This window comes from Lepidochelys kempii, chromosome 6 (genome assembly GCF_965140265.1).
Source record: "Lepidochelys kempii isolate rLepKem1 chromosome 6, rLepKem1.hap2, whole genome shotgun sequence".
NCBI lineage: Eukaryota > Metazoa > Chordata > Testudines > Cheloniidae > Lepidochelys > Lepidochelys kempii.
Genome location: NC_133261.1, coordinates 118,776,678 through 118,794,231, shown reverse-complemented (window position 1 = coordinate 118,794,231; position 17,554 = coordinate 118,776,678). Strand labels below are relative to the sequence as shown.

Below are 17,554 nucleotides of genomic sequence, written 5' to 3'. Positions count from 1 at the left end.
GCAGTCAAGTCAACCTTCAAGCAGATGAGTACCATGCACAAAGAAACAGTTCAAACACTAAGAGTAGGCTCACAAAACAAAGAAACCTGTTTTTATGTTTATGGAGCTCCTCTTTAAAGTGGTCCCAGAACCAATTCTGAGTGGCTCAAATGAAGACCGAGGAAGTGTTTCTGTGTTCCATCTGCATCCATTGCATAATCATATGTGGAATAAACTCATTTAAATTTTACATGTGTCTTGGCCCTTTAACCACGTTAACTGAAATGTAGGCATTTCCCCAGTGATCGTCATCATATACACAATCAAATCCCTCCCACGTGATGTAACAGCTGTACATTTCATATGTTGATATATTGAAAGAAAACATAGTCCAGTGGTTAAAGCAAGAACTGGGAGTCAGGACACTATTCCCAGCTCTCCACTGTGGGTTCTTAAGCTAGTCACCTAGCTTCTCTCTGCCTCAGTTTACCCATTTTTTAAAAAGGGGTAATAATAATTTCCAATCTCACAGGGTATTGTGTTCATAAGTCTCAGACAGAAAGCATTAGTGTAAGTGCAAAGTATTATGTCAGAAACATGGACAAGATGTGCTTCACACAATACAGGAGGCGATATACAGCCTTATCCGAGATAAACATGCAAAGATTAGAATAGGGCCCCAAAAAGGTTGTCTAAGATTCATGAGACATATCAAGTTTGACAGCTCTAAATAATGTTGTTTTGCTTCACAGTTTCCTACAAACCTGATCTTCCAGGTAATTATAAAGTTACTGTGCTGCCATATTCCACGCATCATCTCTAGTATCAGTTTGTTCTGATGGGCCAAATTCAGAATCTGTGACTGCAGACTTTCTTTGGCCTCGAAGCGCGTGTGCATTCAACATTTCCAGCAACAAGTCATAGACTGGGACCACATTTTTACACTTCATGCTCAGAAGGTGCTCCATACCTTTGTTACTGTGAATAAAAACAACAAGTCAACACACTGAAGTGGTTTAAATACATTTAATCTGAGTGGGGTTTTAGGGCTGGGAGGTAATGACAAGTTCAGAAGTCAACACCACCCCTCTTTTTTATTCATAGTTTCAAAATTGCGAAGGGCTTAACCATCTTCATGCTCACAATCTCTTAACATAACAGCAAGATTATATTAACCCCAGTTAACAGGCTGCTGTGTACTGTCTCTTTAAAGGAGCACCCAAATAAAGGTTTTGTGAGGGTTACAGTGAGAGTGGCTGAGCATGGCAGAGAAACGCTTTTGTGGAGAACTCTGGGCTGGAAGGATTGTTGAGGTCCCCCTGCAAAGAGTAACTCAGTGGTGGAAGCCAAGATGAGATCCTCGTGCTCTTCTGCTGGCTGTTAACGCCAGGGCTGTGAGCCACAGCAGCATAGCATTTGAGATGCCCATAGTTGCAAGGCAATTGTTGACTGAACCCCTTCCTGGCCTGGGTGAACCCCATAGTGTCACACCATGGCAGATGAAAGGCTGAAAACGTTACCTGATTGCTTATGCACCAGGTCCACAGGATGATATCTTCCTGGCACAGAGGAGTAGATCTGGCTCCTCCCTTTTTATAACATAGCTGTGGAATTGTTAGTCATTAATCAGATGCTCTTTGCCTGGATGTAAGGAACAAATGTAGCACAAGCTATTTGGATCACTCTGAGCTCCAATATGTTGATGTATAAGTGAGACTCTTCTTGCAACTACATGCCCCGAGCTCCACATGTGTCCAGACGATTCTTTCCATCCCAAAATGGAAGCATCCATCACTAGAACCTTGGTATGGAGCAGTGAAGAAAAAGGAACACTCTTGCAGATTTGATATGTGTTCTTCTACCATTTAAGGAAAACAGACTGTTTGGGGGAATCTGAACCACTATGTCTAGATGATGTTTATTGCGTGGTAAGAACCATCCTAACAAACAACAAAAGCAAATTCCAGCAAATTGAGTCACAAATGTGTACAAAGCCATATGACCTAGCAATTGTACACTTTTTTACTGGTGTCCAAGGGCTTGTCTGTAGTTGATTTACGAGGAGAAATATATTGTCAAATCTGCTTCATGGCAGATATGCCTTCATTGTGCTGGAGTCTATAACTGACTCAAAAAAATGGAATTTAAAGAGGATTTGTCTTTGTTGACATTGAGCCCCAAAATAGAGAACTGCTGCAGAATGTGATGTATGCTGTTTGTGATTTGCTGAGGAAAACTTCCCTGAATCAGCCAGTTGTCCAGGTATATGTATTCTAAAATCCCCTGCCTCCTTAGGTGTGCTGCTACTGCAGCCAGGCATTTTATAAATATTCTTGGGGCTGTTGACAAGCTGAACGGCAACCATATGTACTGGCAGTATGTCCGTCTTCCCACCTATGAACCTGTGCGCTGGATGGATGGAAATATGCATCTTCCAGATACAGAATGGCACACCAGTCTAGAGTATCCAATTTAGGAATTATTGAAGCCAGGGTCACCACTCTCAGTGTGAACTGGCAAACAAAGGTGTTCAGATCTCTCAAGTCCAGAATGAGATGTCAATCTTGAGAATTAGACAGCAACAGGAACAGAAACTTCTCCCATGAATTGAAGAGGAACGTTTCAGAGAAATAGAGGAGATAAAAGGAATTGCACCTCTTCATGTAATAGTCTCTCTTGGGAGGAGTCTCTGAAAAGGAACAGGGAAGGTGATGGTGGGGTAGGAAGATCCTGGAACTGCATGAAGTAACCTTTTTATATCATCTATGGGATCCATTGGTTTGTGGTAATTTGTTTTATTTTCAATTCCCAAACGGGGTAGGGAACAGGTATAGCTACTCTGAGTGGTTTCTGACAGCTCTCAAAGTGACTGTCAAACTGTTTGGAAGACAAACAGCCTTATAGTGCTTGCAGGCATAGTGGAAGAAGGTCTCTTACTACCTCTTTCTGGGTGGTTCAGCTGGCCTTTGATAAGGCTGGTGGTATGAAAACACAGAAGGTTATCTGGAATACATTTGATGTCTACAGGTTGTTTTCTTCTAAGCTAAGGAGCGTTCAATTCCCAAATACCTCAATGTAACTCGAGAATCTTTTAAAGAATGTAGTGTATAATCAGTTTAGCACTACAAAGTTCACTCCCTTCAAAGGGGAGTTCCTCAACTATATTCTGGACTTCTCTGAGAATTCCAGATGATTGCAGCTAGGATACAAGATGCATGGTAACTGCTGTTGCCATCAATCTAGTCCACAGTATCTGATATGCCTCTTGTTCTCTCCTGAGCTGCTGTGACTGGGAGAAACTGGTGAAGGATGTGAATAGATGCATCAATAGTAGTATGCAGAGAGGTCTATGTGGCAAGCTGACCTGTGATCAAAGATCTCACTGCCTCTTTTGATTCTACTGGAACTATCCAGTAAATGACACCATTTGCCAGTTAATATAATCATATTCTGAAAGGAGAACTTGATAAAAACGGCTACTTATCTTTCGTAATTGTAGTTCAAGATGTGTTGCTCATGTGCATTCCATTCTAGGCGTGCGTGTGCCCACGTGTGCAATCATCAAGAGATTTTTGCCTTAGCAGTAGCCATAGGGTCGGCTGTGGTGCATGCTGGAGTGCCACGCTCATGCCACAGTATATCAGGCGCCGCCAGCTCTACGCCCTCTCAGTTCCATCTTGCCAACAACTCTGACAGAGGGGCAGGGGGACAGGTATTGGAATGGACATGAGCAACATCTCTACGAACAACGGTTACGAAAGGTAGGTAACCATTTCTTATTGAGTGCTTGCTCATGTCGATTCTACTCTAGGCGACTCACAAGCAGCATCCACGGAGGTGGGCTAGACGTTCACAGTCCTGCAGCTTGCAGCACTGCTCTGCCAAAGCCAGCGTCGTCTCGAGCTTGCTGGGTCAGCGAGTAGTGCAATGCAAATATGTGGGTGGATGACCAGGTGGCAGCCCAACAGATTTCTTGGATCGGCACCTGCGCCAGGAAGGCTGCCAAAGATGCCTGTGCCCTAATTGAATGAGCTGTCACAATCGCTGGCAGAGGTACCTTTGCCAGCTCATAACAGTAGCAGATGCAGGCTGTGATCCAAGACGAGATTCTCTGGGCAGACACTAGACAACCCTTCATCCTGTCTGCAACTGCAACAAACAACTGCGTTGACTTACGGAATGGCTTTGTTCTACCAATTGAAAGCCAGTACCCATCTGACGTCCAGGGTATGCACCCTGCATTCCTCATTCGTTGCATGAGGCTTTGGACAAAGGACTGATAAGTATATGTCTTGACCAATATGAAACTGGGAGACGACCTTGGGCAGAAAAGCCAGTTGCAGATGCAGCTGGACCTTGTCCTTATAGAAGACCCTATAAGGCAGCTCCAATGTGAGTGTCCTGATCTCGCACACCCTATGAGCTGGAGTTATAGTGACCAGGAAGGAGCATGAAGCCAAGGGTTCGAAGGGGGGGACCCATGAGCCTTGCCAGCACAAAATTCAGGTCCCAAGCAGGGGACTGGGTCCCGGACATGCGGGTAAAGGCACTCCAGACCTTTCAGGAACCATGCCATCATGGGATGGGCAAAGACCAACCTGCCTTGAGATGGAGGGTGGAACGCCAAAATGGCCGCCAGGTGTATCTTGACCAAAAGGTAGTGACAGGACCTGGAGTTTAAGGTGCAGCAAAATAGTCCAGGATGTTCTGCAGCAGTGCCTCTTCCGCACGAATGTGTTGGGCCTCGGATCAACACATGAACCTCTTCCACTTCACTACGCAAGTAGCCCTGGTGGAGGGTTTCCTGCTGTCCAGCAGGACCTGTTGGACACCAGCAGAGCACATCCATTCGTCCACACTTAGCCATGCAGCAGCCAAACTGTCAAGTGCAGCGTCGCCAGGTTCGGATGCAGCAGATTGGCCGGATCTCCTGTCCCAGAACCAGGGCAAAGAGGTAGCTGCAGAGGGGTGGCTGTCGAAAAACTCAGCAGCATGCCAAACTGGTGTTGACGAGGCCACGTTAGGGCTATGAGGATAATGGAAGCTTTGTCCTGTTTCACCTTTAGCAGGACCCTGTGGACCAATGGCACTGGCGGGAAGGTGTACATCAGCATTCCTGACCACGGAAGCAGAAAGGCATCCGACACGGAGCCCCTGTCACTGCCCTGCAGAGACAGAACACGTGGCACTTTGTGTTCTGTCTGGACGCAAACAGGTCCACCTGGGGAGTCCCCCACCTGCAGAAGATTAGGCTGAGCACCTCCGGATGAAGTGACCATTTGTGGCAAGATGAGAAGGTCATGCTGAGGCAATCTGCAAGGATGTTCTTGGTTCCAGGTAGATGAGTGGCTACCAGATGAATGGCATGCCGCACACAAAAGTCCCAGAGGCTGAGTGCCTGACAAAGGGTCCAAGACCTGGCGCTGCCCTGCCTATTGATGTAATACATCGCAACTGTATTGTCCATCAGGAAGTGCACAACCTTGCCTTTCAGGTGGGGCAAGAACACCTGGTAGGCCAGGCGAACCACTCTGAGCTCCCTGAAATTGATATGTAGTGCTAGATCATTTTGTAGCCAAAGACCCTGGGTGTTGAGCCCTCCCAGGTGGGCTCCCCAGCCCAGATCTGACACGTCCAAGACAGGATCGCAAAGGGAACTCCTTGCAGCACTGACCAGCCACCAGTCCAGGTACGAGAGGATGTGGCTCGGCACCATGACCACTCAGTCCAGGTCATGTCTGCTGGGGACATAAACTGAGGCCAGCCACACCGGCAGAGACTGCAGATAAAGTCGGGCATGGCTGACTACGTACGTGCACGTGGCCATGTAGCCCCATCAGTCACAAGCATAGTCTTGGATGGCTCTTTATGTGGAAGATCAGGTCCAACATGGCCTGGAAATGCACTTCCGGAAGGAAGGTCTTGGCCTGCATGGAGTCAAGAACAGCTCCAATAAACTCTATACATTGGACTGGCGTTAACGTGGACTTTTCTGTGTTTATTAACAGGCCCAGGTCACTCCAGGTGGACTGCACCAGATTGAGGCTTCTCTACACCTGCTCCAGAGACCTGCCCTTGATGAGCCAGTCATCAAGATACGGGATGATCTGGACCCCTAATGTCTCAGGTAAGCCACTGCCAGTGCCATGCATTTTGTGAACACCCTGGGGACTGAGAACAGGCCAAAGGGTAGCTCTGTGAACTGGGAGTGGAACCCGGACACTATGAAACGCAGGAATCGCCTGTGTCCTGGGAATATGGAGACATGAAATTAAGTGTCCTTTAAGTCGAGAGTGGCGTACCAGTTCCCTGGATCCAGGGAAGGGATAATGCAGGCCAGGGAGACCATGTGGAACTTCAACTTCTTGAGAGACTTGTTAAGACCAGGCAGGTCCAGGATGGGCCTAAGGCCCCCTTTGGCCTTTGGGTTTAGGAAGGATTCAGGAATAGAATTCTCTTCCTTCCATGTCCCGAGGAACCTCCTCCACAGCTCCCAAGCCCAGGAGCTTCTCCTGAAGAGGGATGGGAAAGTGTGTGTGTGGGCGGACAAGAATCGCAGAGTATAGCCCCAAGCTACTACGTCCAGGACCCAGCAGTCTGATGTAATCTGCAACCAGGCCAAGCGGTAGGGAGAGAGGCAGTTGAGGAAAATGTGGGTCGGATCTGGTTGGCAGACTGGGGCGTCACTCTCGGGCACACCCACAAAGTGATCGCTTCCGGCCCCCTCGGTGTTTAGCAGGCCCAGGCTGCGCGGGTGAGTGGGATGAAGAAGGGCATCGGCGACTAAAGCTAGCATCCCGTCTCCTAGTAGAGCCCTGACAGGGTTGCCAGCGTCTTGGCGGTGGTGGCAGTCGGAAGGGCTTTCTGGCTGACTGTGGTGTGTGCATGCCCAACAAGCGAAGGGTAATTCTAGTGTCCTTCAACCCATGCAGCCTGGCGTCCGTTTGCTCGGAGAAGAGACCAACTCTCTCAAAGGGGAGGTTCTGAATCGTGGTCTGCATTTCCTAGAAGAAGCCCGCTGTTTGGAGCCAGGAGCTGCATTGCATGACCACCGCCGATGTGACCACCCTGCTGCCAAGTCCACCACGTCCCAGGCCATCTACAGGGAGCATCTGGCCACCACAGTACCCTCCTCTACCAGGCTGCCAAACATTTGTGCCAGACCCTCAGAAAGTGATTCCTGGGACTTTCTGAGACCGTCCCAGAGACTGAAATTGTACTGGCCCAACAGGGCCTGATTGTTTGCCCCACGGAATTGTAGGCTGGCAGTTGAATAAATTTTCCTCCCAAATAAATAGAGTTTCTTGGCCTCTCTGTTTTTGGGAGTTGAGGAGTGAACCTGCTTGTCCTTCTTGGCCGCAGACACAACCAGCAAGCCTGGGGTTGGGTGGGCATAAAAGGTATTCAAAACCTTTGGCCAGAATAAAATACTTTTTCTTGGCCCGTTTCGAAGTGGTAGGGATGGAGGAAGGGGTCTGCCACGGGGCCTTGGCTATCCTGAGAATCCCGTCATGCACAGGCAGGGTGGGTGTAGAGGCTGAGAGGACATTAAAGAGGGTGTCCGCCTGCTCTGCCATCTCCTGCACCTCGAGCTCTTGGCCACGTGCCAGAGAAGGGTTTGATGCTTTCTGAAGTCATCCAGCAGGCTAGCTCTGAAAGGTCCCGCAACTGCCTTGTCCGGGGAAGAGGAGGAAGACTGGACTGCTGGGGGAGGTGCCGGGCTCTCGACCACCATCAGAGAAGGAGGCTTAGGGGTGGGCACAGGTTCCTCCATCCCAGCTCAGAACTGGCATCCAGTGCTGGGCCCAGTGCTGGCGGTGCCACTGACCGATGCTGTGACATAGCCACCGAGGAGTGCTGCAAAGGGGGCATCACCATGACTAGTACGCCCCACATGCTCCAATGAGGCCACTGCACTGGCCCCTAGCCGTGCTGCCACTGTGGTGACACAGACTAAGGAGCGGGACCCAGTGCCCAATCTTGCCGATGGGACCTGGGTGATGGGCTGAACTAGCCCTCCATATCTGAGGAGCCACCTTCCGGCAACGAGGGAGGAGCCGTTGACGCCCGCGTTTGCTTACGGGTCGTGGCTACTGGTGTCCATTTGGCCAGGTGTAACAGACTGGTGACGGTACTGGGGAGAGTGGTACTGGTGCTGGGGAGACTGGTACCGAGACAGGGAACATTCCCACTGTGCTGGCACTCAGGACCAACGCCTGGAGGACGACCAGCGAGAGGATGAGTGGCGCCAGGAATAGAAGGGGAGACTGTCAACCCCATGACAGTGAGTAGCACCAAGGGGATCTGGGCAACAGCCTGGGTGACCGATGATGCATCTCGGACCTGCACGGGGATCCTTGACACAGTGGAGAAGATAGTCATCTTCTGTCTGGCAACCAGCCATGTCCCCCTGTCTCCTGAGGGGTCTTGACAAGCTTGCCCTCTTGGGGAGCCTTAGTCAGGTCCTGCGACACTGAGGTCATCACTGGAGCAGGTGGAGACCTGTGCTCTCTCTGCACCTGGGGAGCCTGGGATGACAATCGTGCAGGCAGGTGTGTCAGTCCCATACCGCTCCTGGGAGTCGGTGGCAGACCTTTAAGGGGGCTGAGAGCCCCAACCAGGGAGGGACGATCACATGGTGCCAGAATAGTCTGGCAGCCAGGCCCAGGTTCCTTGGTAGATGACCCTTGGGCCTTTTGCTCGGTGCTGAGGAGCGCTTCTTGGCCTTTTTCTTTGGCTCTGGCTCTGGCGAATGGGGCCGGAGGAGCCAGGTGCCAGCGGTGTGCTGTGCATGGAGGCCGAGGCGCTCAGTGCGACCTGTCTGGTCAGCTCAGAAGCCAGGCTGAGGGCGGACTCCATCAGAAGAGCCCGGAGGCAGATATCCTGCTTCTTTTGGGTGCGAGGCCAAAAGTTTACAGATCTGGCACAGATCCTTAACGTGTGACTCCGCCAAGCACTTAAGGCAGCTGCTATGTGGGTCACTTACATGCATAGGCCTGTTGCAGTCTGAGCGGGGCTTAAACCTAGGAGACTGGGGCATGCCCCACCTGGGGCAAAGTCCCCACTGGGACCCTAAGTAACACTAAAAAACTATTTAACACTACTCTATGCAAACTATGTACAAAGGCCCTCAGGCGCGAAGTTCAAGGGGGAGAAACCACTAGCTCTTGCTAAGTAAGAAAGGCACTCCGACTGACCACCACAGGTGGTAAAAAGGAATTGACAGGGTGTAGGGCAGGCGGTGCCTGCTATACCGAAGCATGAGCGCTGCACTCCAGAGGGTGCCACAGCCAGCCCTACAGGTACCACTAAAGCAAAAGTGTCCAACAGCCGTGCACATGGGTGCGCACACACCTAGAATGGAATCGACATGAGCAAGGACTCAAAGAAGAATTAGTTATTTTGAGTTGCAGACTAGCTCTTCCTTTCAAAAAGGTCTAGCCACTTTGGCTTCTTTTCTTTAGGGATGGATTTGGAAGCCTCTTGTTCTCTCCTGAGCTGCTGTGACTCTGGGAGAACCTGGTGAAGGATGTGAATACATGCACTCAAATCCCACAGAGGGGTCTTGGTATCTTCTGTCTTCCTTTTTTGAAGTCATGGGTATGGATGATAGCTTTTGGTAGAGTAGCTGGGGAGGTTCTAAAAGGCCTTCATTAATAGGCATTGAGTCTTTCATGCAAAGACAAAATAGCCAATAATTCATGAGCCTTTTCCTGGACTGTCTACAGGAATCTCCAGCACTTTTGTCATCCTGCAAAGAAGGCCTTGAAACACCCTACAGTCATTAGGTGGAGAGAAATAGATGGCACAACAGCTTCTTCTGGCAATGATGATGATATATGAGTTGGAATTGCATCAGAGGACTTCTGCTAAGATTGTGCCTCTTTTGGAAGTTAAGCTGAGAGGGCTGTTTTTATTGTGCCCTTACCAACTTCTGAGACAAGGGAGACCTGGTTCTTTATGTGACAGAGGAGCTAGGTCTCCTTGCTTAACGAATGCTCCAAGGTACCCAGTAAGACCAAGGAGCAGGACCATACGAGTAATATGTAAATGGACAAGGGATGCATACCAGGTATTCCCTAGAGGGTCCCCTATATTCCCTATGCCTGCTATGACTTCCAGCCCTGAAATTTCTATCACAGTATCAGAATAGTAAAGATCATAGAGTCGCAGTCTAGGAGAATAGGAAGGTGAGCTACACCCATGAATATCAGAGGCAGAAGAAGAGTAGGAATACTCTTCTTACAGGAGGAGAAGTAGACCTTGCAGGAACCTGAGGGTTGGAGTGGGAGGACATTCCTAACCGGTGCCCAGAATATCCTTCTTCCACAGCTGTAGTGCCAGCTCAATGGTCTTCACTGAGGAAGAAAGCAAAAAGGGATGATGCAAGCAGGGCTGAAAAATTCCCTGGGATCATAAATCTCAACGCCAACCACATTTGTACCAAGAGAAAACTAAATATAATTGTCACTGGGGTGGCAATACCAATGTAATTGGTACCAGAAGCATCAGTTTTAGGGCTGATAGCCCCCTTACTAGTACAGCACGACTTCTGGTGGTACCGTAGAGTCCATACTTATGTCAGAGAGCGAATTGTTTTCAGCTGGTAACAAAGATCTAGATCCAGGGTCTTACAGGTGCCAAAGGGACCTTCGTCAGACTGCAACCTGCCTTTTTTAAAGCAGAAAGAGGAAACTTGTCTTTCTTCCGTTTCTCAAGCAATTTAGGCTACGTCTACATGATGAGCTCGGGTGTGATTCCCCTGCTCGTGTACACATACTCATGCTAGCGCAACAGCCAAGCAGTCTCACTTGCATGGGGAGTGGCAGTGAAGGCACAGCGGAGCCATGCAGAGTACAAATCCACCTGAAACCAGTGGGCATGTACTCAGCACAGCTCAGCCATGCCACCGCAGCTGCTAGCTGTGCTATCGTGGCTATACTATTTATACTCACGCTAGCTCGACGAGAACTAGCCTGAATACGTGTACATAAGCAAGGGAATCATATGCCTAGCTCAAAGTGTAGACATAGCCTCAGACGGAAACCTGCTTCTATGCTTTTTGGAGAAAGAGTGCTGAGACCTCCTTCTTTCATGATGGGAGGAGGGAATTATACCAGCATCAGCAGAAGAATGCTTTGATGAAGAAGCAGGAGCTCTAGAAGTTAAGGCAGAGAAAATAGCTGCCGGGGCACTTTTTAAGGAGGACTGCTCGGAGCCCAAAGGATCCTGCCTTCCTGGTCTAAGACAGCCCTCACAGAAGACAGAGGTAGTATCTTACATAGTAGGAAGAGCTTTTACTTGAGCATCTCTCAGTTTCATTGTTCATTTAAAAAACTAATGACAAAGCACATTTCTCGGTGATGCACCAGTTATTAACGGGAACAGCTGCCTCACATGATGAACAATACTTAAAACCAGGATATTACTGATCAACCATGAAGCTGAAGAAAAACATAAAAGAATTCACCTAACTTACACTACCTAGCTAACCCTAAACTATGGTAAGAGAACTACATACAAATACTAGTGGAGAAGTGCAAGAGCCAGGGACACTGTTCTTTCAGTCCCATCTTGCAGCCACAAACACTAAAAAGAATGGACAGTCAGCTGGTTTCCCTTAATGCCCTTGGGCATGTGATGGGGGGAGGGATAGCTCAGTGGTTTGAGCATTGGCCTGCTAAACCCAGGGTTGTGGGTTCAATCCTTGAGGGGGCCATTTGGGTCAAAAATTGGGGATTGGTCCTGCTTTGAGCAGGGGGTTGGACTAGATGACCTCCTGAGGTCCCTTCCAACCCTGATATTCTATAATTCTATGTGTAGGCGTGACCCAATGGATGCTGCTGGTCAAAAGATTCTGATCTTGAATACAGAGAGCACATGTGTATCAGAAGTGGCATACATATAGGAAAGCACTCAAAGAAGAATTTTGTATTCCACACAAAGTCCTGACTGAAGGCTGAGCTGTTCAGGGAGTTATAGTAGTGTCCCATGGGATGGACATCTGTTGTCTTACAGGAAGCACGTACACATGCCCACACTTTCTAAACCACTCAGCAAAAGAATATTCGATTTTGAAAAAAGAACTAGAAGAAGAAATCAGACTTTAGGCCAGGGACTGACATGAATGCCAAAGCACACTTGACCTGGTGATCCACAAAACAGCATTGGAAATTTCAGAATGATTTTGAAGGAGACACATTACTGCTCTTTTAGCCAGAAGGGGAAAAAATTAAAAGTGAAGTGCTAAAAAGAAATGAAAAGGATGTACTATTTGGAGGATATATGTAGAGGATTTATTTAAAATAATGAATTATAGATATAAGCAGGGTCTGAACGAATGCTTCCCTGACAGCTAACTGGGAGGGGGAGAGACTTTGGGTGTGTTTATGTAAATACAGTTTGCTCTGCTTACATATTCAACAGACACAGTGATGTCAAAGTGATCAACTTCGGCTGGTGTTGGGTACAAATCACCTTAGTACTAAATGCAGGGGTAGTGAAATATGGTTACCAATGTTGTAATTATTGTAGGAATACAGGAAAGCAGGACTGTGCTTAGCCTGTCTCAAATGAGGGGGCCACCCTCAGTTGAAAGAACCTCATTAAACCAGGGGCTCGAATGTCAGAGCCCTAGGAAAGTAAGAGAGGTAGGGACAGGTATCCCACCAAGGAGGCTGCACACCCTCATCAAGGGTCCTCCCTAGACTGGTTTAACCTGTTCCTTCCCACTGTTCAAAGAATAGTGCTAAACAGGCTTCATAGGAGCTTGTTTGTTATGTTAAATGCCCAATCAGAGCTGAAATCAATTGTGGTAGGACTGTGTTTCTGCCCTGCCTGCTAAGAGTTAAAAATCACAAAGATGAAATCACTGAGCTGGGGCAGTGTTTCTGCCCAGCCTGCAAAGAGCTGAAAATTACTAAGAAACTGATGTGCAGAGGTCACACCAGAGAGGCAGGTGGCAGCAGACGGCAACTGACATCTGGTGAAAGAGTAGCTGGTTTGGCGGAGAGGCGCAGCAAGAGCAGTGAGCAGGCGGCCAGCAGGGTGGCGGTGGAGAGGCACAACACAAGCAACCAGCAGGTGGAGAAGTGCAGCAAGACCAGTGAGCAGGCGGCTGGCAGGAGTGGTTGGTGAGTGGCCAGGAAGGTGGCTCGCAGAGAGGGGTGGCGAGCGAGTGCCCAAGCAGTGGAGTAAGTAAGGTACTTCTTTACCCCACCCGGGGGTGGAGGTGAACTATGCAGATGCACCTCTGAACTCTGGGTCTGCATTGACCAAGGACAGCAACTGTGAGTGGGGTACAGAGAAGGGTTGGGCACAGGAAAGGGATTTTTGGGTTGATGGACTTAAGAACCTGAGGGGGAAAGGACACTGCCCAGCCTACTTGGGGGTGGGTCTTTTACTCATGGTTTATGTTTATGAACCATGTTTGTGGTGTTTTCCTAAATTAATGCCGAAGTACTTTCCTCCTTTTATTAAAAGTTTCTTTTCTACACTCAGACTCTGTGCCTGTGAGTGGGGAAGCATTGCCTCTCAGAGGCACCTAGAGGTGGTGTGTAAATTTCCCAGGTTACTGGGTGGGGGCTCAAGCCAGTTCTGTGTTATATCAATGGAAAGGAACCCCGACATATTGAACCCAGCCCTGGTTGCTGCTGGCTCCACGTGGCAGAAGCGTTACATAAGATATGCACTTTAAGGTGGATGCAATGTGCTGCATGTCAAAATGATTTGAGTACATTATTTAGTTAATCCTGTCAATTTAGAATAATCTTACAATGAATGCCCTAAAAGGATGATATCAGGATTTTTCCACAGGGATTTCAAGAGCTTGGTCGAGCTTTGTTTGCTTTAACAACAAATATTAAAACCTGAAAAAGACACATAATTCTGTTAAATATACCTTGCATGCCTGACATGAGAAAGTAACATCAACAAGTTAGCCAAACGAGTTGTCTGTTGCTGAGATGGGATTCCACTCTTTGCAATAACCCACACCAAAGCATCAGTTACTGCATTAAGCAAGTGATGTAGCTTCCTGTTGCTTTCAGGTTCTTCTGCAGCAGCGGATAATGGAAACATACCTAAACAAAAAGACAGAAAAGCATTACAATTCACCAGAAAAAACATGAGCATGGATTGCCTTTGGATGCTATTTTTCAATAGAAACAAATAAAATAAATTCCAAGTCCTATTAAAATTGTATGCTATGATGCTTCATGTTAGAAAATTTTTTACTCATCAATTCTGTTATGCCATTTGCATACTTAAGTATGCAATCTTACAACTACAATAACAACAACTGGCTTTTAATATCTTCTAAAGATACAGGGCCAGATACTTGGGTCTGGCTGAGCTTCACTTATCTTTGCATTTTCCAATTTTGGATGTCCCCAGGGGTTACTCCGACCCTTTGTTTAAGTAAAAGCACTTTCATGGCTACTCTAACAGCTCCCTCCCCTCTCTGAAACAGCTCCTACATAGGGATGGGGCCAGGAGCAAAATGGTACATAAGTGGCTTAAACACTTTGCTGGATCAGGGCTTTAATGCTTATCAAGTGAGTGAGGAAGGCACTGTGCATGATGTACAGCCAACTCCTTGGCTCTACGTGCTCTAACTTCCTTACAAGTCAGAAATTTGTCATAATACTAGCATAAACTGTGAAATGTTAAAAGATGCATTAAGGACAGAAACAAAAGAAATTAGTCAGAGAAGACTGTGGGAGGAGCAGGCAAGCAAGTAGTTGAAACAAGCATTATTGATGGAGCAGAGGAGACCAATGTGACAAAACAGAGCTGGATAATTAGGGAAGGGCAGAGTTGTAAAGGGCCTTGAAGGTTATGACATGAATCTTGAATTTAATATGGTGGAACAGCAATGGAGGGATTCCCAAAGGGAGATGATGGGGGTCACAGAGGCTGCAAAGGAAGATTGTCTTAACAGATGCATTTTGCATGGATTGGAGAGGGCCAATGTGGATTTTAAGAAGGCCCGAGAGGAGGCTGCAGTAATCAGGATGAGAAATGAAGAGGGCTTGGAAGAGAGTTAGCTGCATGGATGAGAAAGAAAACATTAGCTTTTAAAAATATTACAGAGATAGTAGCAGCAAGTTTGAAGACAGCCTGGATGTGTGGGGCATGAGAATGGAAGGGGTTGAAGATTAGATTTGGTCACGTGGATTATTATTTTTTTTTAAACAGCTGTAGTTTGCTGTAAGCAAAAGGCAAACCTTGATGGTGTATGTTGCTTTTTAAAAAATTCAATAATTATCTCAATGAAGCTCCATAAGAATAGTTTAAATTTGCAAATGTGAAGAACGTTCCTATTAGAAGGCCATTATTACAAAGTGAAGCAATCAAGAAATGCACATGTTGAAGCCACAAACCAAGGGCAGCAAACTGGCTAAAGAATATACAACTACGCTGTTGTATGGTTACATGACTGGAGAAAAAGAAAAAATGGTTACTCACCTTCTCGTAAATGTTGTTCTTGGAGATGTATTGCTCATATCCATTCCAATTAGGAGTGTGTGTGCGCCGTGTGCACAGTCATTGGAAAGTTTTTCCCCTAGCAGCACACGTTCAGTCAGCTGTGGAGCCCCCTGGAGTGGCACCTCCATGGCAGTGAATATAGGACCCTGCTGACCCAGTGCCTTCTCAGTTCCTTCTTGTCAGCTACTCCAACAGAAGGGAAGGGTGGGTTTGGAATTGATATGAGCAACACATCTTGAAGAACAACAGTTACGAGAAGGTGAGTCACTGTTTTCTTCTTCGAGTACTTGCTCATTTTGATTCCAATTAGGTGACTCCCAAGCCCTACCCAGGAGGTGGGGTCGGAGTTATGGAATCGCTGACTGGAGCACCACTCTGCCGAATGCTGAATCGTCTCTGGCGTGCTGGGTAATTGCGTAATGTAAGGTGAAAGTATGAACCGAGGACCATGTTGCCATCCTGCAGATCTCCTGTATCAGGACCTGAGGCAGGAATGCCACTGAGGCGGCCTGCACTCTTGTGGAATGTGCCGTTAGTGCAGGGGCTGGGACTTTGGCTAACTCATAGCATGCCCGGACACAGGATGTGATCCTCAATGAGATCCTCTGCAACGAGACTGAGAGTCCTTTAATCTGGTCTGCCATGAACAGCTGGTTCAACTTACCAGTACGGCTTTGTGCATTCAATGGAAAAGGCCAGCAGTGCCACCCTGTATAGCTGGTCCCGGTGCGCCTGGCTGTCAGTCAGGTGCGGCCCAGAGGAGGAAGTCCCCACTACCACCTCATCCAGCAGAGGTACAGGGTCCTCCTGGCCCTCCGGGATGTCCTACTCAGCTCCACGCTCCTAGGCAACTACCGCGGGTTCAGTGCCAGAGGTGAGAATAGGAGCTGAAGGCAGCTTTGCACCCCGCACCGGTGTCATCTCGGAGCCTTGAGGGGTGGGATGACTCACCGCTGCCAGAGACACTCACGGCTCTGACACCACAGAGTGGGAGCCCCTAGAATGAGTGCCCTGGGTTTGGCGATAGGCCTACAGCATCCAGAAGGGCCACTGGGTAGGCACCTGCCACTGCACCTGCTATGGCATCACATGCACATCCTGTCTGCGGTGGTCCAACCTGCTCCAGTTGTGCTAAGAATAATGAGACTCCACCTCCAAGTCCGATGACATGGACCAGGAATGCGAAGGTCACGGCTTTGCCGAGTGGAGTGGTGCCAGGGATCGGTGTCATGAGTACGGCGCTGCTGAGCGGTGCCGTGACCAGGAGCGGTGCCGGGGACTGGTGCCGCGTCAAAGGTGGAGTCGGGGACCATCATAGTGATCTTCTCATCAACATCACCGGCTTGCCTATAGACGGTGCCCCAGGCTGAACTACCAGAGGCTTATCCCGAATGGCTGGGGACGGGGGAGCCGTCGTCGCTATTAAGTCCCGCACAGCCTCAAAGGTATCTGCCGTGGATGGCAACTCTATGTCCTCCACCTGACACTCCTGATCAGGAAAGTCCACCGGCACCGGACTTGACAGCCCTCCTTGCTGGGCCAAAGTCAACGGTGCCGACTCATGTGCCATTGGCTCCAGGTGCTCTTCCATAGGATGCACTCTGGCAGCACTGTCCGAGGCAGCAGCTCTCGGTGTGGGCGAGCGCTCCCTGTCCGATTTTCAGGGCCACTTCTATGGCACTGGAGAGTGGGATCTGTGCTGTGCCTCCTCCACTGGTTTCGGTGCTGGGGAGCACCAGTGCCAAGAGTATAGGCAGAGTCCTTCCTTGGTACCATCTCACGCACGGAGGCTGGGTCACTCCGCATGGAGGAGCTCAGTGCCAGATCCTGCCAGCCCGAGGCTGGTTGTGGATGAAGGGCCACCTCCATTAGGAGCTGTTAGAGTCAGAAGTCCCGCTCCTTCTTCATCCTGGGGCAGAAGAAACAGTTACCTACCTTTCGTAACTGTTGTTCTTTGAGATGCGTTGCTCACGTCCTTTCCATTTTAGGTGTGCGTGCGCCCATGTGCACAGTTGTCGGAGATTTCTGCCTTAGCGGTATCCATAGGGCTGGCTATGGCACCCCCTGGAGTGGCGCTCCCATGCCA

At 48.6% G+C, this 17,554-nt stretch overlaps 1 protein-coding gene across 1 annotated transcript in view; it reads right to left on the bottom strand.

Moving 5' to 3' along the window:
* Positions 1–17,554, bottom strand: part of ESR2 (estrogen receptor 2) — a 69,910-nt gene continuing 52,356 nt past the window's right edge. Inside the window, exons 7-8 of the mRNA XM_073349864.1 lie at positions 13,880–14,060; positions 1–957 (exon numbers count right to left, since the gene is read on the bottom strand). Of these exons, the coding sequence (XP_073205965.1) occupies positions 768–957; positions 13,880–14,060 (371 nt within the window). The 3' untranslated portion in view covers positions 1–767. The remainder of the gene's footprint in view (positions 958–13,879; positions 14,061–17,554) is intronic.